Source organism: Castor canadensis, chromosome 2 (assembly GCF_047511655.1).
Source record: "Castor canadensis chromosome 2, mCasCan1.hap1v2, whole genome shotgun sequence".
Classification (NCBI taxonomy): Eukaryota; Metazoa; Chordata; class Mammalia; order Rodentia; family Castoridae; genus Castor; species Castor canadensis.
Window position 1 is genome coordinate 133,445,086 of NC_133387.1, and position 22,075 is coordinate 133,467,160.

Here is a 22,075-nt window from a genome sequence, read left to right on the forward strand (position 1 = left end):
TCATTTCTCCGTTTAACGTGAAGTGGAGATTCTCTGCACCGGCTGGAGATGTGGAGGGGTCAAAGTTATGCCTTTTCTCGGTGATTATGCCTGCAAAGTGTGTCTCCAGCGTCTCTCCAAGATTTCACTATAGGAGGGTCGCTTTCTGCTTCCTACCTCTAGCCGCCATCTTGGAATTCCCCCGTGTGTACTTTTAAAAAATATGGCTTATAGGCATCTCCTGAGCTTGGCAGAATTTCCCCTGGGAGCATGGTGGCAATTGCTACAGTGGCCCAGTTCAAGCTGAGTGCTTTCCATAAGCTCAGCAGTCCTTGGATGGTAAACAACAACCAGGTTATTTATTAGGTTAGCCCAAAAAAAAAGAGGAGAGGGATTTCAGATCAGTCATTGTCACACTTAAGCTCCAGGGCACTGTGGTCACTGTTAAGGCAAGCCACTGTAGGAATCCGAATGGACTTTCAGTCACAAGATGACATTATTTCCTCCCATACTGGAGAAGCCATACACCATACCTGACCGAAGAGTCTGTATCCATACATCCCACTTCGAAAATAGTCAAGAGGCATGGCTCAGTGGTAGAATGCCTTGCTTAGCAAGCATGAGACCCCGAGTTCACAACACAAAGCTGCCAAAAACACCTCAAAAGCATCATTTTCTTGTCATTCCCTAAATAATACAGTATAATAATTAAGTACAGTTTATGTTGTGTTAGGCATTATAGGTAATCTAGAAACGATTGAATACAGGAGAAAAACCAATAAAGTGTAAGAGGATAAAAAGGTATCCTATGCCATTTTACATGAGGGATTTCATGGATTTTTGTATTTGTAGGAGTCCTGGAGCCAACTGTCTGCAGATACCAGGGGGCAACAAGTAATTCTGTAGTAAAATGCAAAGTGAAGTCAAACATTGGTTTAGATGGGTGGTTCTCAAACTTCAGTATGCATCACAATCATCTGAAGGCCTTGTTTACCCCAGGCTGGGTCCCTCCCACTCCTCAGTAGGCCTGGAGAGGCTGGAGTATTTGTCTCTCAAAGTCCCAAGTAGCCCTGAGGTTGTTGGTCTAGACAGTAAAAGGACTACTCGCTGCCTTTGCTTCCATAGGCCAGGAGGAAGAGGCTTTCCTCGTTGGGACCATGCTAAATTTCTATTAAGGTTCCCAGTTACTGCCCAGCCCTAGTGTAGCATCTTCTCTGCAAGGCACAAGTGCCCTAGGGCAGTGCTGTAGTTCATATCCTAACACATTTCTTAAAACCCTGGAGGGGCGAGGAGTGTAACTCAGTGGCAGGGTGTGTATGAGCATATGTGAGGCAAGGCCCTGGGCTCAGTTCCTACACCAAAAACAAACCCCAACGTGATGATTCCCAGGCATCTGAAAATAAGATGTGACTGGGATGAGGAGGGGAGAGCCATGTTTCACTTGGTGTGTTTACTTTGGTTACACAGGTGGATCTGAGAATCCTTTTTCCCAAATACCCTCTTCCAGGCCCAGATAATCTGGACCTTCCTTATCTCAGAAACCTTTTCCCTAAGAAATGTTACATGCACGTACAAGCAAGATTTGCAAGCGTGTCACTGATGCACCTCTCCTTCCAACTCAGTGCACGTTGTCAGAGATGGAGTCTTGACAATTATAATCCAGAAGTAGACCACTTTGGGTCTGAGAGAAGTTCTGAGCCTAATCAGACACCTCGACCCAAAGGATCACAAATGCTACATAGTCCAGCAGGGATCCTAAACATTCCTCTTATAAATGAAAGGAAACTGCCCTGGAGATGTAACTTCCCAGCAGACACTGCTCTCTGCACGGTACACATCGGCCTCATAAAGCAGCAGCTCATTTTACAATGTACACTCAAGCCAACGTTAAAGAAACCAAGTTTATTAAAAAAAAAAAACAAAACCCTCTTAATGTTCTGCTCTGTGCTTGCACCCTGGACAGACTCAGGGTCTGAAGAGTACCTACACAGAGGTGGAGGTCCATGGCAATGCCAGGATTCAGTCAGGTAAGTCCTGCCATACCTGTTGTGCATCTGTGAGGACACAGCAGTCCAGCTCTGGTGGTAAGAAAATATAGACTCCCAAGATCCATGTTTTGTTAGCTTTCCTCACGAGCTAAGCAGAAGTCTTTTGTCTACCATGATTTCCCAGAATACCCAGTCTCAAGAGGTGCTGAGCTGGCAGCAAGTGAGGCTTGAGTCCCATCAACCAGCCCCACTCATCATTTCATTAGCATCCAAGTGCAAAATGCCAGCTGCCCTGCTCCAGCCCTGGAGTCTCTCGGACTAGGGGGCAAGCCTGCAGTCTGTGGGATGCTTCCTTCACCCTTGAGCAGGAAGTCGGCAGACCTGGCCACTCCCTCCTCAGCAAGGTCGCTTGCAGTGTACTCTTGGACCACCTCCTGAGGTGTAGGCAAGGTTCTAGTGAAATGCCCAAGAAAGGGCTACTTCCCAGCCCTAGCTCTGGGCCAGCACTGTCCCCCTGCTTGGTTGCACCAGTTCACAAGCTCTCAGCTGGGGTTCTGGCAGGTGGGGCTCAGCTAGAAATAGGTGAAACAGTGTTGCCAGTTCTTCAGAGAAATCCTGGAATAAGGCAGGTATTAATTCTGGATGGTCCATCCTTTCTAGGTCAGTCTCAAACATCAAGCCCTACCTAATAAGTGAGCAGAGAAATGACCTAACTATATTATTTCCCGCCCCCATCCCAAAAGGCCCTTTATGCTGAGATGAACATGAAACTTTGTCTTTACTAGTATTAAGGTCCAGAAGGGAGAATTAATTCTGATGGTAAACTCAGGTTTTACCATCTGTTGAAATATTTTATGTAAAAATGTAGGAACTACTTAAGTTCTAGCTAATTTTAAAAATCCCATAATCACTGTGCCATGTGGCTCTCCAACTGCTTGCCTTCTCCCTTTCTCAAGAGTCCCTCATAACAGTAGACACTCAGATCTGATGGCAGCCATGTCTCAAAATAAAATCCACTTAGCTTTGGCCCTGTCACAGGAAAAATGGGACCTGTTCTCCCACTTTGTAATACAAGGGGAGAGGAGTCCTTACCCCTGGCCACTGGGCCTCATGGAGGCTGCCTAAGCAGGCTTCTATCTCCATCCGTCCCATGAGACCCTTCTCTACCAGCTCCCGGAGCAAGAACAGCAGCAGGTCCCACTGCAAAACATACCACAGAGAAGGCCAAGCCTGAGAGGAATGCAGTGACCCTGACTAGGACAGAGATGGTGATGGACATTAACAGACTGCAGAAGGATCAGAACCTTCCTGATGCCCATTTGACTCACCTCCCTCGGCCGAGTGTCTGCCAGAAGCCCCACATTTCTCGGGCTCAGCAGCAGCTGGAGTGGAACCGGCCCTTGGAAGTCATCTTTCCACAGGGAAAGCAGCATGTGCAGAAGCCTTCGGGCCTGTCCTCGCTCCAGCCTGTGCTGTGCTGGGGGCCCTAGGATGGGAATCTGGTCTGCAACTATGGGAGAAGGAAGTCAAGTTTTAAAGAGGCAGAAGAGGGCTAAACTTTTTAATCGTATCCAACCCTAGGGTTTGAGGGATGTGGCAGAGAGGGATTTAATAGGAAGGAACCATACCCAGGAGGGAAGCTAAGTCCACAGAGCACTTTGCCAGATGCTGCTCAGCAGGTGGGCACAGGAACTGTGCAGGAGAAGAGAGACACGATTACCATCCTGTTCTAAGGACAGGCCCTGGGCCAGTGTGATTCTGCTTGTGAGGCAACAGGGCACAGAAAAACATGCAGCACATGCTATAGCTCACCTGGCGGCACTGCAGTGACTGGCTCAGCTGGCCAAGGAGCTGCTCCAGATGCTCTGGGGAAACTCCCTCCTCGGGGTCCCGAGGCCCAACAGCCAGGGAGAGCACATCCTGCAGAGAGCAGGGGGACCTCATGCCAGGCTGGGGCTAAACTACCAGCCAGTGACAGGCAGAACGGAAATAGGACCCCTAGGGGCAAAGCAACTGGACCAAGGTGTCTCTAGAGCTGGGGTTCAGGCAGGACAGGATAGCTAGGATAAGCAACCATGTGGACAACCCAAGAAAAAACAGATGGCCCAGGTAACTGAAGGGCTGTGTGCTGCTAGAGCTCAACATGTCACCTTGCCAACACTGAATTCCTAGCGGTCATCTTAAAGCACTCGGGAAACTGTCCTGACATATACCCAGTCTGAACATTTCCTGTCCCTCATGCCTTGCTCATCTCAGGGAGCTGAGGTTTCAATGCGGGAACCCTTTCCTCTCCCACGTGTTTATCCCTAGACCAAGGCCAGACAGCAGATAGAGTATGCCTTGTGAGCCATTAGGCCTCTCTGTTCCAAGTACTGGACTCTGCTGTTGCACAAAAAAAGCCCAAGACAATCTGTGAGCAAATACATGTGGCCATGTTTAATAAAACTTTACAAAAAAGCCTAAGCTCAATTTGGCCCATTGGCTATTCACCCTAGAAAAGTCAATCTTTAAAAGAGAACTAGTATTTTCTTAGTGCTTCTAATCTCCTACATGGAAGAATATTACAGAAATATTTCCTACTACACTTTATAGTCATTGACCACCATCTTGTGTAATACGTAGTCAACTGTAGAACCCCTTTTGGGTGATTCTAGATTAAAAATATTAGGAAAATCATTTCAGCTCTGTCGCACTAATCCTACTCAGGAGCGAATGAAACAGACTAGCCAGACAACACAGAAAGCTTCTACACAGAAATCCTGGAGCTGATGTGAGAAGGAAAGGAATGGACAGCAAGGAATGGGGAAGCCAAAGGGAGTAGGGTAGCTGTGTACTTTTATCTCGGAGATGAGGTGGGAGGGGAGGGGAGCGTGGTGCTCACAGGCGCGGGGGCAGCCCCTCCGCTCCACCCGGGCAGTCGGCTCAGGACCCTGGGCTCGAAGCGTGCGACTCACAGCTGCTTTCACCTCCCTCCTGATCAGCGCTGCGGGGCAGAGGGAGGAGAGCAATGGGTCACTGGCATGCCACGCCCCCCCACCTTTTAAAATATGATTTACCCACTCTTTCCTGGATCTCACCTGTAATGTTGGCAGACAACCAAGCACAGGCTTTCTCTGTCGCAAGCCCCACAGCAATATGCTCTGCAGTGCTTAGAACCTGTGACAGACAAGGGCTGAAGAGTCAGTGATGGGGCACAAGGTGTACAAGGATGGACACCAGAGTCCACGACTGACCCCCACCCTACAGCCTCACACAGCTGGACGTGTACACACACGACCATCAGCCTGTTAGTTCCAGGCCAACTACGTACAGCTGCTGGGGTCTCCTCTGGAAGCAGTGCCCGAACAGCCCCAGGGCTCTTCCTTTGGCAGAACCTGAAAAGAGGCAGAGGGCAGTAAGGCCCAGATACAACGTCCTGAGTGCGCAGTCTCCTGACCTGGAGGCTCTACCTCAGAGGGAACTGCTCTCTCTCCTCCTGCCCCACCGCAGATGCCTGAAGGAGGAGAAACCCACTCCCATTTGGACTTTGGGCACAAAGATGAAAGCCTACAGAGAAGGGGAAAACACAAAATAGGGAAGGGGGACAGAGGACAGAAAAACAAAAGCCAAGAGAGTGGAGGAGAAAAGAAGGTCCAAATAGATTGGCAGTTCTTACTCCCGCCCCTGGGTCAGTGCCTGGGCCCCATGGGGACACAGCTGGGAACACAAGCTCTCCAATAGCTGGGCTGAGTCTCCTCCTTCCTGGACACGCATCACCAACCGCTCTTGGAGAAGTGACTCTGCCTGTTGCACCAAGTCCGCAACCAGCGTTGCCCTGCAGCAGAGATGGCAAGGTTGGAGGCTGGAAGGGCTAGATAGCAAAGGGGCTGCAAATTCAAGGCAATCTGATCAGAACGTCTAAGGATGTAAGCCATTTCAGCCTCCCCTCTCCTCCCACTGGCTTTCCTCAGTTTGGTAACAAGCGTTCAGAGTTTTAAAAGGGGGAAAATAGATGGAGACGAGGACCCTCAGCCCACTCTTACTTGATGTGTTTGACACAGTTTGACCCAATCCTCTCTGCTACAAACTCCACAGTCCTGCGCAGGGAGGGCGGCTGGTTGTGGAAAAAGGCCTGGGCAAGCTGTGCCTAGGGGTCGGGAGCAGCACTATGAAGCTTCCTTCCACTCCCCCTCTCCCCCAGGTAGCCTCTGCCTTCCCCCGTATTTACCTGCAGTCCCTGGCTGGTCTGGGGGGGCTGGGCTCCCAGGCCGGTGGTAGTGGTGGGGGTAATTTTCCTCACAAAGCCCCCACTCCGTCCACTGCTGCCTGAGACCCATGAAGCAAGCAGTTTCCGGAGCTCTCCTACATCAGGGAAGTCTCGATTGTTAGTTCCAGAACCCCCCCACTCCCCCAGAAGCACCCTGGACTTTTAAGTACTTGTGAATAAAGAGGCTGGGGCACTTGGGGAGTCCTAAGGAACAGAGCAACATCCTGAGGAGTCACACCTGGGACCGCTAGGGGACGGGATGCTCACCAATGTAGGGGCAGCAGGTATAGAGCAGCTGCTGGTCCACCACAGGCACACTGTCCTGGGGGAGAACAGGCCAGTGTCAGGAGGGCAGCAGGCAGGAAGGCTTCCCTTCCTCCCCGGCTTGCCCAAAAATGAGACAGACAAGATCATTAGGTAAGGGTTAGATCCTCCCTGGCTTTTCCCCTGCTAGGCCTTCCTGTTCAACTCACTTAATTTCTGGGGGATCCCATGGCTCTGATTGAACCCCAACACTTACCAAGCCATGTTCTGAAGCTGCCGTGTCCACCTCAAAGGCATTCACCTGACTCTCTTCCTGAAAGAACAAGTCCTCGGGGACTGGGGGAATCTGGCCAGAGAGGAAGGCAGGCAGAGCTCTATCCAGCACTTCTAAGACTCACCACACCTTCCAACCTCTGGGGCCAGAATTGAGGGCCCAGGGTCAATCTGTCTTCCTCTGAAGCGAAGGCAATGCCCATCCCTCTTGGATTACTCTTCTGGCCCCTACCTCAAGTTGACACCAACCTTCTCCCACTCCCTGGCTCTACCACAGTAGCCACACACAACCACTCCCCCACACCCCCAATCTGGACCATCATTCTGCCCACCTGAAAAAGCCAGCCCAGAACAGCAAGCAGGAGCAGCTTGTTCAGAAAACACATCTCCCCTTCACTCTCCTGTGACAAAGCTAAGCTCCTAAAAGGTAAATGGAAGGTGTGAACAGAGTTGGTGTGCAGGGATGGACACGAAAGCCATCACCAGGAAGGTGGTTCTCAAAAGCAGACCTACATGACATTGCACTCATGTAGACAACCAGGGTCAACTTAGTGTCCCCTGCACATCTATATTCCATATTCCCTTTCAGGTGGACATAGGAGACAGAAAAGGACCAAGGGAAGGACTAACAACTGCCCACAGTCTCTCTGTGTGTGTGACAAATCCTGCCTTTCTCCAAGGGTCAGCTATTACTGTGGAACCACATACAAGTTCAGACAGCTAGGACCTCTTTCCAAACAGCAGGCCTGAGCAAACCTTGGCCTTACTCTACTCACCGATGTAGCTGCAGCAGGAGAGTAAAGATGCTCCGGTAATAATCCAGCAAGGGGACAATGTGGTCAGCGAAGGAAAGGAACTCTACCAGCCAGGGCACAGTGAGCACTGCCCGCCGGGCTTGTAGCCCCTGCTGTAGCAGAGCTCGCACATCCAGGACGGGAGGGACCTGGGAGGGGCAGGGGGCTCAGTCACTGGGTGGGCCTGACAGGGCCTGGGTCATGCTTTCTAACCTGACAGGTTTCCTGAGTAGCCAGCCTTGCTGGTCCTCCCAACTTCCTCCCTCCTTACCAGATCTCTCACCTGGCTCCTGAGGGCCAGAATGGAGTCCTGCAGCTCACGGGTTGGGGGTGGTTCAGGGCCCCGGTATGGCAGGAAAGCCACAAAGCCCAGAAATTTAGCCAAAAGTCTTAGGCTAAGAAGCACCACAGCAAATTGCCTCCGTTCACCCTGCATGGAATCAAAGGAAGTAAAAGGTCCCAAGCATAAGGCTTCTAGAACAATTCTGAATCTGTTCTCTGAACACATACACTCCCTCCAAGGCCAGACCCCATTGTTTCTCATTCTGTTTCTGACCTGCCAGTCCACATCGGACTCCCCATCTTCATCACCAGCCTCATGCTGAGGCAGGGCAAGGCCATTGAGCTCACGGACCTTTAAGCTTAGACTGTCCATGAGATGCTGATTAAACTGGAAGCTGGGGGTAGGCAAAAAAACAAAATAAAAATAAGAACATATTAGAAGAGGTGTAGGAAGATCCAGAATCAAGAAGACAGAAAGGATTCACAAGGTAGACCCTGTATGGGTAAAAGAATGACAAGTGAAATGGAGCCAGAAAGTGTGAACTGGAAGGAGCCGCAAATTGCTTAGAGCCACCCTGAATACTCCGGGAAAAGGAGAGAACGATTTGTCCTTTTGGGAAGCCCAAAGGACAAATCCCTATGAGACACAGGGGACCTTTACCTGTTGGCACTCAGGATGAAGTCCCTGAAGAAGCCTTGACAGCCTGGGAAGGTGGGGGGTGGGCAGGGCCCCCCACTGCTCTGAGGGGCCACAAGCCGTTCCTGTAGCTGCCGCAACCGTCCCAGCTTGTCAGCTCCCAGCATATTCAACACATCTGGGGCCTCACCCAAGACAGTACCTCCGGCACCACCAGGGCTCTGACACATCTGTGGCAGCGGGAGAAAGGAGAAAAATGAAAAAACAGTAAGAGAGAACAAAACAAGGAGAAAGTGAGCTATAGGGCAGGGTAAAGTGTTTGCCTAGCATGAGCAAGGCCCTAGGTTCAATCCCCAGATTGCAAAGAAAAAAAAAGGAATGAGACTCTATGAAGAAGGGATTATTCTCTTGTTCTAAAGGAAGAAACTAAAATGGCAAGGCTAGCAATTGCTGAGGGTCACTAAAATTTGAAAAAGAGGCCTGACTACTAAGTCTGTCCTCTCTCTACCACAGCTCAAGGTGAAGTTAATGTGGTAACAGGCTGGGTGAGAGCACTGGGTGTAAGGCATGACAGGGAGTACCCCATTTTTTTTCTCGCTCACTCAAGTTTCAACTACTACCCAAGGACTCCTGTTCAAACGCCAGTCAGGACCCACCAGCTGTCCACCCTGTCCAGAGCACCAGCCCTTATTCGGTTACTTGCAATACCTGCTGATCACTAGATGTTAACTGCCTGCTGTTACCTGGAGAAGCTGTTTCTGGAAAAGTCTAACAAAGTGGCTGTGGCTGCAGGCTGCTGAGAGTTGACCCATCATGGCTCTGAGGAACACGAGGCAGGTAGAGTGTGTGGGAAGAAAGAGAGGGAGAAAGATCAGGGAGATCTTTTAGCCACTGACCAAAGACTTGAAGCATCTCTCTGCCAGAGCTGGCCCACACAGGGGTAGGGGAGAAAGTAAAGGACCTTCCTCTCAGCACCGAGATCCCTTTATACCAGATATACTTAATCAAATGAGAAATGTACTCTCTTTAGACCATAATGAGTGCCAGTGAGCTTCATGACCAATGGGAAAGGGAGGTGAGGGGCTTGGTCACCCACCTATGCAAAGTTACCAGACTCACCCAAACAAGACAATGGGGAAAACAGAAGTTGGAGGAGTTGAACCAGTGACCCGGGCCAAAATTCAAGTAACCCGGATCAAGAGCTTTACACTTGCCCAAGCATCTGCCATTGTAGAACAAGTAGGAGGCACTTCTGAGTGCAAGGAGCTGGAGAGACAAATCCCTTTTGTGTCCAGGCAGAGCTGTCAATAATTAGAGACTGAGGAAGGTGAAGAAAATAGCTTTGGGCTGGAAGGAGTTGGGGAAAGCCTTCCTCTAGCTCCTTAAGCATCACTGAGCTGCTGTGTCAGAAGCAGGAAGACAAAGTGAGCCAGGGGCTGAGCACCCACCTGATCCTGCTGCCTAAGCCCTTCTCAAAATCCCAGCCGGGCTCCTCATGGCGATCTTCCCACTCTCGAAGCACCTCGTAGAACACATCCCTGACAGACACACAAGAATGCCTGATCAGCTGAGCCATAGCTACCTTTCATTCACTTCCAGCGGCACCTTCCCTTACTGGAAGGCTGAGGACAGTCTTATCCTCAGCCCTATTACTCCAAAGTTCTCCACAGGATGGTAACATTACAAATGCAGCAGAAGCATGCCACAGGCCTCATGGACTTCTGTGGGCTGTGAAAGTTGATCTTGATGCACTTGTCTGAGAACCCCAAGACCACAGGCATATACCCGAGAGAACTGGCTAAGCTCAGGCCTTTGAGTCTACGGGCAGCCTTAGATAACTGGCAGGAAGGGCCTGATGACACTAACCCACTACTTGTTAGAGCCAGACTCCTCATTTCTATAAAAACCAAACGGCTGCCTATCCCCTCCCCAACATCCCTTTTCTTTTCACCTCTGTTTTTTAAAAGTATGAAAGGCTCGGTCACTGGAGAAGTTGGCACGATTGTCAGTTTCTGGCTGAAAAGAGACAGCTTGAGCAGAGGATGGCATCACCAGAGAGACCTAAAATATGGCAGTGACATTAGGAACCAAAGCCTGCAGATGTCACGCTCAGAAGGCTTTACCCCCTTAATCCTGCCCAGAGTCAGCCCATATGAAAGGTGTGTGTCATGAGCAGGTTGTCTGAATTTAAGAATGCTAGGAAGAACCAGGTCTGGATTAGTAGGCCTCTAGTTTATGTTCACTACCTTGGCAACACTGCCCTCATAGGCAGCTCGAAGGCGGCCTTGCAGAGCTGGTGAGAAGCACAGCAGCCGTTCATTCTCAGCCAGCAGCTTTAAGGTCCCTTTGTCCAAGAAGGAAAGAACCCTGCAAGGACAAGAGCACATATGACTGAGACTGGAACACAGACTACAAGCAGGAAGCAGGCACCTGCCCACCACACAAAGCATATCTGGAGCATGGAGGTACACAAGCCCAGGTATGTCCAGCAAGGCCATGGGCCTTGATCAAGATGATGGAGGCAAAAGTGAGGGAAGGAGACCTTAAACAGCAGGGAGCAAGGCAGGCCAGGAATATTAGCCACAAACCAAAAGTCAGCTGCCAGGTCTATTCGATTCTTTTAGGGGATAAATTCATAGCCTTGACACAAAAATTAAAAGTCTAGGGTCAATACACCTGTGTTAAGCACAAGCATGCATCCCAAGTACCAGAGAGCCAGACAGACAATGAGAATAAGGTCCAGAAGCTTCTGTCAGGGAAACTCACTCATACTGACGCTCCAAAACCTGTACTGCAAAGAAGACACAATCGTGGATGCTCTGGAACAGTGGGCTTTCCAAGGAATCTAGAAGGACAGTGACAAGCTATCAGTTAGGAATTGTCCTATCTATAGATCCCATTCTCAAAACAAGGCTTGCTCACTGACCCAGGGCACCTGGACTTGATTCGAGGTCACTGTCCTTGGCAGCCACCATCCTCCGGGCAGTAAGGAGCTGAAGGACGAAGAAAAGCTCCAAGAAAAGGTTTGGTACCAGGTTCTCTGGATAGTAAAAGAAATCCCATGGCAATGGGCACCACGCGTGCCTCACTGATGAGCCTTAGCTCCCCTGCAGCACCCTTCTCTCACTCACCAGAAATACACGAGGAGTAGACAAGGGCTACCAGCTCCAGGCGCTGGCGGGAAGACACTCTGGCAGGGTCAGCGAGTTCTGCTGTGAGGTTTCCAGTCCGGCTGGGGACAGGAGACCCTGATTCTGGGGTGGGACAGGCAGGAGCAGGTGACTGCTGCAGCTGCTTAGAGCTATGGGGGTAGAGAGATGTCATGAGCAGCCAGTCTGGCCTCCCAGCCACGTTCACATTCAGGTTTCCTCCAAAGAAGACATCAATAGCCCAGGAAGCAAACCCAGAGTCCCCCAGGGAAAAATCAATTTCAGGAAAAAGCCCTGAAGGTCCCCCACAGGGAGGAAGCTGACATCCCAGGGAGCGGCAAGGCCATACCGCTCCTTCCTCAGCATCTCCCGCTCCTCTTGCAGACTTCTGCACCCTGGGGGAAGGCCAAGGCCCCAAGGGCTAGTGTCCAGGGCTGAGGGTTGGGAACTGGGGACACAGCTGATTGGGGGTGAGGTGAAGCAGGTCTTGGGCTTGGAGAGTGACCGCTCTTCGCTCACCGGAGTTGGGTTGATCCTGCGAGAAGGCTTCGTCCTGCTGAGAGTAGCCACAGGTGGTTCTCAAATCTCTATCTTCAAACATCACTCCCTCCATCACTATCATCACCACCACCACCACCACAGCTGGGCCCCTTTGCAAAAACAAAACAAAACAAAACAAAAACAAAACAAAAAACCAAAAAACCCTGGCCCTTACAGTCACCTCACCTGACCCCAACCTTCTAAGCATTCCTGCACTCTGCTGCGGGGCGCAGCCCTGACTTAGTGACTCCCCGAGCAGAGTCTCCGTGCCACCCATCTCCTGGGCAGGGCTGACTCTCACCCTGCAGGGCCGGGTGGAACCGAGCCTACGGGAGGGAACTCCTCCAGGTTGCTGAGGTTTGGTGGATCGGAGCGCGCGAGGCTGGGGCTGCTGGGGCTGCCGGGGCTGCCAGAGCCCCGAGGCCTGCGGCCCCCAGCCCAGGGCAGACTCTCCCCGCCGGGCCCGTCCTCGGGGCCCCCGGGGCCGCGGCCTCCTCGCTCGCGGGCCGGCCCCGATCCCCGCCTCCGGCCCCCGCGGCGGGCCAGGGGGGCCTCGGCGACGGCACTAAGGGGCTCGGTGGCGGGGAAGAGCTGGCTGCGCGCCCCGCGGCCGCCCCGCGGCCTCCCTGGCAGGGCTGCCGAGGCGCCCGGAGCCTTGGCGGGAGTTGGGGGGCCCTGCGGGAGGACGCGGCTGCTCTGCTCCCTCAGGAAGTTCAGCAGGAACGGCACGAAGTCCTTCCGCAGCGGTCCGAGCGAGCTCAGCACGGCCGCTTCCCCGGGGCTGTCCTGAGGGCGAAGCAGAGGGCGAGGGGTCAGCTGCCTGCCCAGGCCGCGAGCAGCCGGGGCCGCCGGGCGCGCCGCGGGTGGGAGGGCGGCCAAGCGGCCGGCGGGGCAGCGGCGCCCAGGTGGAGCGCCCTCGGCCCGGGCTGGGGCCGGACGGCCGGTATGTCCCGCGGAAGGCCCATTCCGGCCAGGCCGGGGGCGTGTCGGCGCTGTTACCTCCGAACTCCGGGTGCCGCGCGCGATCCACCGCACGGCGGCTGCGACCGACACCTCCTCTCGCAGCAGCGACTCCAAAACGGCCGCCATCCCGGTCCGGGCGTTCTGAGGCGACTGCGCAAGCGCCGGCGCGCCACGGGCGGCCCGGGAGGGGCGGGGCCGGCGACGAGGAGCGACCGTTGGGCAGGGGGCGGGGCCGGAGGCGGGGCCGGGCGGGCTTTGACTCAGGCCTGAGGTCAAGGCCTCACTGGCTCTGGCACCGCCCCGCCCGCCCGGCCCCGGGTGAGGCCTGGCCGGGGAGTGACCGGCAGGGACTCTTAAGACTGGGACCGCTGCAGTTCTAGTGAGACCTGGGGACCGGGAGGGCAGCCAGACAGCTAAGGAGCAAAGATGAACGATTTCTCCTAAAAAAGGCTGGTGTAGTGGCTCAAGTGGTAGAGCACCAGCTTAGCAAGAGTGAGGACCCGACTTCAAACCCCAGGACACCAAAAAAAACAATTAAAAAATGCCAGCCTGTCTTCTGCCATAAGCACCATCCCCAAGTTAGTTTTCTAGACTCACCTCCCAACCCAGAAGAAGTTAAGAAGTTAGCCTAACCTCTCATTTTCACTCCTAGCCAAGCCTTCCCCGCAATGTCCATCAACTGACCTTCTAAGACAAAATTCTGACTTACAGGCTTTTTATAGTCCCCAGCCACCACCCTTAAAGGGCCTCAGGCGACCCTGCTCAGGAATGGTTTAGTCTGTATTTACTCCTTTACACACTGAATTGATAAGTTTAAGTCAGGTTAGTATTTCAACTACTTGCAATTGAGATGTCAATAGGCATATTCATGATTAGCTTTTGGGAGATTGTGTTTCTTAGTATTTTTTTTTTGGCATGGTGCTGGGGCCCCAACTCGGCTTCACACGCTGTGCACTTCCTTTCCTAGTGATCTACACCTCCAGCCTCTGCCTTATTTTGAAAAGTCTGTGAGCATTTGGTATGATGCTCCTCAGTGAGAAATAAACGAAATCCAGGCTGAGAAAAGCAGATGGCAGGTCAAAGCAAAGCAGGAATAAATTTCTCCAGGGTTCCGCTGGCTCAATGGGAGATCACAAGGGGGACAGGACAGGGTAGTAACCAGGAGTGCTCCCTATAGAGAAGAAACTGTACCTCCATCAGAGAGAAGAAGGGAGAAAGAATATGATGATTGAGCTGGGCACTGTGGCTCACGACTGTAATCCTAGCTACTCAGGAGGCAGAGATCAGGAAGATCGTGGTTCGAAGCCAAGCGAGGCAAATTGTTCGGGAGACCATATTTCGAAAAAACCCTTCACAAAAAAGGGCTAGTGGAGTGATTGAAGGTGTAGGGTCTGAGTTCAAGCCCCAGTGGTGGTGGGGGAATAAAAAAGATGACTGAAAGCTTTTAAGGCTTAATTTTGTGCTGTGCATGGTGGTCCACGCCTATAATCCCAGCACTCAGAGGCTGAGGATCCAGAGTTTGAGGCCAGCCTGGACTATATAGTGAGACCCTGTCTCAAAAAAAATAAAACAAACACTTTTTATTTTGTCCCAGGGGAACCATCTCCTCAGATCCTGGACCCTAGTTTTTACCTGCTGCGACCCTGTACACCTAGTTTGTATTCAGTCCAGGGCTTCTTTTTCTAGGCTAGTTTCCAGTCACTTTTTCTAGTTTGTTGTATGTATAGTTAACACTTTCCACTCCTAGTGAATCTTGTAACCTCTAGTGAATTAAAAACTTCATTAAATTAAAAAATATTTCCCACTTTTGAAATCCAAATCATCACACAAATAGAACCACAGTTTGCATGCGGAATGTTTATTACTAGGTTATAAAAATAAAATATAAAATAATTTTAAAACAGAACTTAAAACACTGTACAAAGCTTTAATATGGTACAAATGGGAAAATTAAATAAATAAATACACTTTTATGTACAGATGGCCTATACAAAACACTCCATGTTTCTGCCAATACTCTATGCCCTTGGTTGCCTGAGCAAAAACACAGAGGGAGCTGCTTTGAGGAGAAGGGACACAGCGCAACACCTTTGGGAGTGTTTCAAAGAGCAGTTTCTCATTAAGAGGAAAGAGCGGGAAAGCAAAAGTGGAATTATTAGTCATCCCACTCACTGATCTTCAACAAGAGGGAATTCTGGTTGTGGTTGCGAGTGTTGTAACAACAGCTCGTAACTTTCCACATTTATATCTAATTCAAAATTAGATGCCCTTCCCCTCTTTTCCTAAAAGCTGGAAACTTTTAAGTAAATGGTCCAATGAAATAGTTGGGGTAGGGAAAGGTCAGGAACTGTGTATGGGAGAAGTGAGGTGGGCTCGAGCCTGCTTCCTTTACTCCATCTATTCAATCACAAAGCCCCAATTAGTGCTTTATTAATTTTATCTTAAAGGAAGATACATTTCCTTTATCTTCCTATTTTTGAATTTCTGAAAGCTTTTTAACTTAGTGAACTAATTTTACTATTTAGTAAATAATTTAATAAGAAAATTGTTTTGGAAAAAGTACCAAGGCTTTTCCCTCCATGGGAAGCTCCCTAAAATAAATCACAGTCAAGCTCTGGTAGTCTTGTTTTACCCCTTGTAGGTGAGCGAAGAACACCTGGACAGAATTCAGGTACAGTCAAGTGCTGCAAATGAATTTTCAACAATTTAAACTGTATCATAAAAGGAAAAAAATCACATGGTAAGTTTTACTCAATGGTTTAAATAGGTGAGTGAACACTTACACAATATGAAACCATATTAAACTACTAAAGGGAGGTAAATTTTCCATTCATCCTTACTGTAAAATTGTATCATGAGCAAATTCTATGGTTCCATGGGCTCAAAGATCTGCCACATCTTGTTCTTGACCTAGAACCCCTGGGACCATAGTATCTGGGAGACAAGATCAGCATCAACAGTATACAAAGTGTGTCTATATCGTCACTTCCCATTAAAGAGGAGACAGATACCTGTTAAGTTGCAGGGCAATGAAAGGTTTGCTGCATGTCTTCTTAAGACCAAGGGTCCAGCAAAGTGTAAGGAAATAGTCAAACCATTCTGAGTAAATCTTACTTCTTTGCTATTCAGTGTCTTGAGACTGTGTGGAACCTCAAGATGATCTTGTCACATACTTTAATTTTCTGATTCAAATTTGCTCAAGGGGAATAGCTAAGCAGCAAGTTTGCATTATTTTAAAAGTAGTGGTACAAAATCACAACTGAATTAGAAAAGGTCCTGATGAGCCATATCCAGTCAGGGATTTCTCAGAGACAGAGGTGTGCAGAATCCAGATTCCCCACTAAGTGCATGGGATCCTCGTCTCACTCGGTGGCGTCATCTAGGAAGTATAGGAATTCCTCATATACCTCCTGCAGCTCTTGTTAGCAATGCTGGGTAACAGATTCTTAAGGATTGTGAGCATCTGTCTGGATTAAATCTCACAATTCCAAAGGAATGCCCCAAATATGGAGAATACCCAAGAATACAATGAGTTTCTACTCTACTTACACTCAAGGTAAAACTGAGAATTTTATTCAGTGAGGACAGGGAAGAGGGATGTCCTGATCAGCCACCTGAGGTATTCCAGACACTACATCTCCCGTATGGTCTGAGTACTGGAGCTTCTGTAAGATAAGGTCTAAATATGCACCATAGTCTTTTCTGACAAGACTGGGCGCATTCCGGGTGGTATGGCGGTAGACCCATAGCATTTTCTGAATTAGGGTATGTGTTGACACATCGGGACTACCATAGTAGTTACATGTCCTAGTCCTATAATACAAAGTAGCTGTTCTGCTAATATACTGTCTACAGAACCAAACTCAAGAAAGTTAAACAGTGCAGTTGGTGTCATCCATTGTCTTCCTCAGCTACACAGGTGCTAAACCATCTCTTTCCCATAAGCAAAGTCCCTGGTGATAAAATGCACAAAAACAGAAATGGGCAGATCTTAAAAGAGAATACAAACAACTTAATTCCACAATACATGAACATGACAGAAGAAATGCCATGTTTTGATAGACATAAAGGAATGAAGGAAGTTTTTAAAATATGAAAAACTTTAATTTTCAAGACTAAATTTACATTACCTACAAATAAATATATTTTCAAATGCCAGAATGAAAGATGCATTTTTTTCCTAAGTCACTAAAATTGTGAATTCTGGATCCTGTTTCTCCTATCACCAATTCCTAATGTTAGATTAGGAATGTAAAAGTATCCACTCTTGGGAATTCAAAGCTGTTGGGTGTAGAAAACCTCATTATGTCTGGGTTTAGAAAACACGTACCATGTACACTTTTTTCCTTGTGGAGTGATGCAACTACGGACATGACTGTAGGAAACTGTGGCCAGTAAGGGTGTCTGATGCCTACTGAATGCCCTCAAGTTGCTCCAGAAGCTAGGAGTGAAACAGAGCTACTGCACATCTACAACACTGACGGGAGTGTGCAGTGGTTTAGTATGCTAAAGCAAATAATATGAAGTGAGTAATGATGACAGTGGGTCTTAATTACCATTCTGTTACTTAGTTAGGACTTGACTAACTTGGTAACTTTTATAAGAAACATTCACTACAAAACATGCAACTTAAAAAGTATCTGTGCCACTGACAGTCAGGCCAGCTTGTGCCCTAGAGTTCTGGATGATTGCCTGACCCTCCATGGTTTAAGAGTCACAGATGACTTACAGGCTACATCTTAACTTTGAATTGGATATGATCCAATTTTTCTTCTTTGTTCACTTTTCATTAAAGTTAAATGCCCTTAATCTGTGCACAATTACTAAGGGAGATTTTAAAATTTCAACCAATTTCTAGGCCCCGGAGGGTATGGCAGCATAATTCAGGAGGAATACTAGCTAAAGGAACTCGAGCTGTTGCTATTTCCATCTTCTGGTCCACCCAGGTACTACATAGGGCAAGGACAAGTGTAACTAGGTAAGGAGCCATTTGGTTCTGATAGGAGAAACCAGGAGGTACTTGTTTTTCCAAAAGATAATTTTATCTTCTGCCTGTACTACTTTTTGTAGAGCTTGGCTTTTGACTTTGCTAATGGCCGTGTTCCTCATCTTAAGTAAAACAAATTGGCTTAAATTTATTTGGGCAATCTGTGACTGAAATATGAAAAATGTGCTATTACTAAAACCCCCAAAATAATGAAGAACTTAAAAAACAAAACAAAAATTTAATTCTCTGTATCAAACTTTAAAATAAAAACAAAATCCTTACACCAAAAAGTGCTTGCTTAGGACTGACAATTTCTATTTTTATCCTGAGAGACATGTAACATCTAAAAGCACAAACTATACTTTTAAAAACTATAAAGTAATCTCTTTACATAAGAACAGTACTTACAAATGGATCTATTGATACATAAGATATAATTAGTCTGTTTTCTTTTGAAAGTTTCAGCACAAAAACATCTTTGGTTAACTCTTTTCCCTACATGCAAAATAAAATATTCTCACACAATGAGGCTGCTTATCTCTGGATCCTGATGATTTTGTTAATGTCACTTAGCAAAGGAGGCAATACATGGAAAGGTTGGGGAAAAGAAGAAGCCAAGAGAGAAAACCCATCTAGTTGCCATCACCTTGGGTTTGACTGTCAGCAGAAAAATGCCAATAAGAAATAAAGTAGCACACACATGGCACAGTTGTAGCTCCTCATGAGTTGTAGAAACTCATCAGCTCCTCTGATGGTTTCTATTAGCACATTTCTGACGAGAGAGGTCAGTATTTAAACCTGGTGGTACTCTCAGCACAATTTAGCTAATGTAACAGAAAAAAATAATGTTTGATTATGCTCCCTTCCTCCCCCCGCCAAAAAAAAGAGCAAAAGTAGCACAACAACTTTGTTTTAAAAATCAACTGATGTTAGATCCATGATTATAATCTCCGCCTATCCACTCTAACCATAAGGATAGAACTATGTGATTAATATGACAAATCTTTAAACCAGTATTATAAGCATGTCCCATTAGTATTTCCCCTATTAAAATCTTTTTAAAATGAAAATTAAATATCTTATCTTGGCTTTTTAAAGTCTGCCAACCCTTGCAGTATACACAGAGAAGGCAAGAATAATCTGATGTGTCACATGCCAAGAACGTATTTTCAGAAAATAAAGATAGGCAAGGCCTAAGTGTACATGAGGCACACAATAAAAAGGAACTTCACCATCTGTTATTTTGAAATTACAAATGGAGAATGAGAAAGAATGAGTTTATACAAGCATATGTCTCTCTATATATTTATAAATATTTATATAATTTATCATGAAGACATGCAAATAATGTTATAGCAACTATTGTACAATATAATACAGAAGGATCAGTCTTCCAATATTACAGTTGCTTTAGATAAACAGTAAATACACCTTATCTACTGCATTCCTCTGTAGTGCTTGAAACTGAAGTGAAATTAAGATTCCATACTATGCTACATTTCTTAGAGATCTTCTATGTCTCAATATAGTTTTGAGTTTGTTAAAAAGCTCAACACAGATAAAGAGAATGAGTTCAGTTCAGTGCAGCTTCAGGGCAGCTTTGATGCAGCATTAGGATATGTTCATTTGGTGAAGAAACACATTGTTTTTTGTTTTGTTTTCCAGTTTGACCACATTAGGTTTGGCAGCAAACACAAGGTCAAAGAGAAAGCACAGATGTTTGCTAGAAGGCAAATTTCAACAGCAAGCAGACCAATTTACCTGACCTTAATAAGGTTTTACAACACAAAACACAGAGTATAAAAGAGCCCATCTCAAAAGTCTGGTATTCTTTAATTTTGCCTGATTTTTGTTAGCAGAAGAATAAGATTAGAACAAATGTGATCTTCCTCATAGCTTTATAAATTGAGATTACATGGAAAACAGGCCAAGAAGCCCAACTATTAAAACAAAAATACAGAAGAAGCAGGAAATAAAAGAGTAAAATAAAAATATTTAGCCTAAATTTATTTCCCCAGATATTCATTCCTTATTAGCTAAGTGTATAAAATACAAAGTTTGAAAGCTCGATAACATCCTTAATTTCTTTCTAAATCTCTAAGAGCATAAAGTTCCATTTTACAATGTTGTACTTCCCTGGTATCATCAAAGCACGGCACCTTAAAGACTTAAGGAAGCAGTCTCCTTCCACAAGGAGGCCACTCAGCAGGGAAGAAGGGTTCTTCTAACCTGAAGTCCTTACCCCACTCTCTGTCCCTCTTTCCTAAATACTAAAGTAGCCTAGTTAGACTTTCCTTTACTCAAATCTCTAATTTTTCACAATAAAAATGTAAAGCATTAGGGGTCTAAAGAAAGGTCATCGGGTCTGAAAATCTCAGCATGTGCTGCTGAGACATCTGTTAGGATGTGTTGTTCAAACAAGAGAAGTCAGATAAGATACATGAACTTTAAAAAATGTGAAATCCAGGGAGGATACTAGGAATGAGGCAGAGTAAAGTAAGAATTCTCAATACACTAAATAAACACACAAGCCAAATATGCATGAGTACTGGTTCCTGGCAACAGGCTTCTTACATACTCTCATATCTGATCAATGATTCTCCAAGGTTGGGAAGTTTTGAATGAAAACATCAAACATTTTTGCTATGTAGTCTGTGAGTACAGGTTCAAAAAAATTAGGTGAACCCTTTAAAATCCCATTCTACCTCCTGCCCTCAACTCTTTTTGTTTTGAAGGCAGATCTTAAAAAACCGAGAGCTCATTAATGAGCTTCTCCCCTTGGATTTTGCTAGATTGCCCCTTCCTGTGCAAAGACATTGATTCCTGATCCGCTTGCTACCTGCCTTAGGTAACTCCTTATTACATATTTATGTCTTATAAATAATTGGTCATGTTACTTTCTTTTGCAAGAGAAGATCAACACTGATTTTTTTTTAAACAGACAGTACAGGGACACACATTAGGTTTAGAAGGAAGATCTGACACCTTTCCCAGAGATGCAGCCCAGCTCCTATCTGCTGAGTTTACTGGCTGGCTTACTCTTCCCTGGGGGAGTTTTAGTGCTGGTTGAGTGGTGGTGGAGGCTGCCAGATCCTTTCGGACCATTCTTGCTGGGTTTGCAATGCTCCTGTTGGCAGGATCTTCTGGAGGAGGATGATCCTGAGTGGCTGGGAGGTGACTTGCTTCTCCCCAGATGCGGGGACGAACTCCTCTGGTCATGGTGGGGCCGTCCAGCCCTAGATGGTGAGGAACTAGATGTGCGAGGCAAGGATGAGCTGCGAGGAGAGGCACTGGGACTCCTTCGAGGGACAACTGGACTCTTGGGTGGTGTTTTTGGGTTGTGAGGAGATCCTGGGCTCTTGCACTGAGTAGTGCTCCGGGATTTCTGAGATCCATTTTGAAGAATTTGGGCCAGACGGGAGAAAAGGTCTGAGTCAGAGTTACTACTCCCTAGGACTTTATATCTGCGTAGCCTTAAAAGAACAGAGAAGAGTAACTTTCATTTGAATTCATTTCAAGTGTGCCTAAAAGTCATAATGCCCTAAATCATAAGGTGTATGATGTGTACATCATGGCAGAAAATACTCTAACAGGATGCAGAGTTATGCTTTCACACACTTCTTGTGTGACAAATTAACACCTAGCTTCCTTTCTTTCTTTTTTTTTTTTTTTTGAGGCAGGATCTTGTTATGTAGCCTAGGCTAGCTGGAACTTGCAATCCTCCTGCATCAGCTCCCAAGTGCTGAGATTACAGGTATGCTTCATCTACTAGCTTTTAATAGGATACAATCTATATCAGAGGGTGACCAAGCAGACCAAATACAGCAACCCAAAGTACTTAAATGATGACAGTCTCTTTCTTCTATGGTATGTTTGCCCTTCTAAATTTAGAATTAACTTAATGAACTGTCTCCCGCATGTTAGCACATGAGACAGAGTAAACCAGAATAAGGCTGCTAGGACACCAATTCTG

At 47.4% G+C, this 22,075-nt stretch overlaps 2 protein-coding genes across 15 annotated transcripts in view; both read right to left on the reverse strand.

Annotated features, from left to right (window-relative positions):
- Positions 1–1,886: 1,886 nt before the first annotated feature.
- On the reverse strand, positions 1,887–13,278 carry Cdan1 (codanin 1). Of its 6 annotated transcripts, none has more exons than XM_020185072.2 (28): positions 13,152–13,278; positions 12,454–12,938; positions 11,962–12,165; positions 11,595–11,764; positions 11,390–11,503; positions 11,230–11,308; positions 10,710–10,830; positions 10,415–10,524; positions 9,912–10,001; positions 9,207–9,282; positions 8,488–8,693; positions 8,101–8,221; positions 7,828–7,974; positions 7,527–7,693; positions 7,083–7,170; positions 6,734–6,823; positions 6,481–6,535; positions 6,175–6,308; positions 5,990–6,093; positions 5,623–5,781; positions 5,278–5,341; positions 5,045–5,123; positions 4,802–4,950; positions 3,780–3,887; positions 3,596–3,659; positions 3,296–3,477; positions 3,060–3,167; positions 1,887–2,582 (listed from the first exon to the last, which is right to left on the reverse strand). In XM_020185072.2, exons 1-28 carry the CDS (start codon positions 13,239–13,241, stop codon positions 2,457–2,459), a joined length of 3,690 nt encoding a protein of 1,229 aa, XP_020040661.2. In that variant the 5' UTR covers positions 13,242–13,278; the 3' UTR covers positions 1,887–2,456. The 6 variants fall into 6 exon arrangements, 5 of the variants coding, with proteins under 5 accessions (XP_020040661.2, XP_073921877.1, XP_020040660.2 ...); XM_074065776.1 differs by having other exon boundaries at positions 11,399–11,503; positions 11,962–12,168; XM_020185071.2 differs by having other exon boundaries at positions 11,962–12,168.
- A 1,688-nt stretch (positions 13,279–14,966) lies between these two features.
- Ttbk2 (tau tubulin kinase 2) overlaps positions 14,967–22,075 on the reverse strand; it is a 168,605-nt gene continuing 161,496 nt past the window's right edge. For all 9 annotated transcript variants that reach the window (XM_074065775.1, XM_074065770.1, XM_074065767.1 and 6 more), the window contains one exon: positions 14,967–21,575. In XM_074065775.1, the coding sequence (XP_073921876.1) occupies positions 21,113–21,575 (463 nt within the window). In that variant the 3' untranslated portion in view covers positions 14,967–21,112. The remainder of the gene's footprint in view (positions 21,576–22,075) is intronic.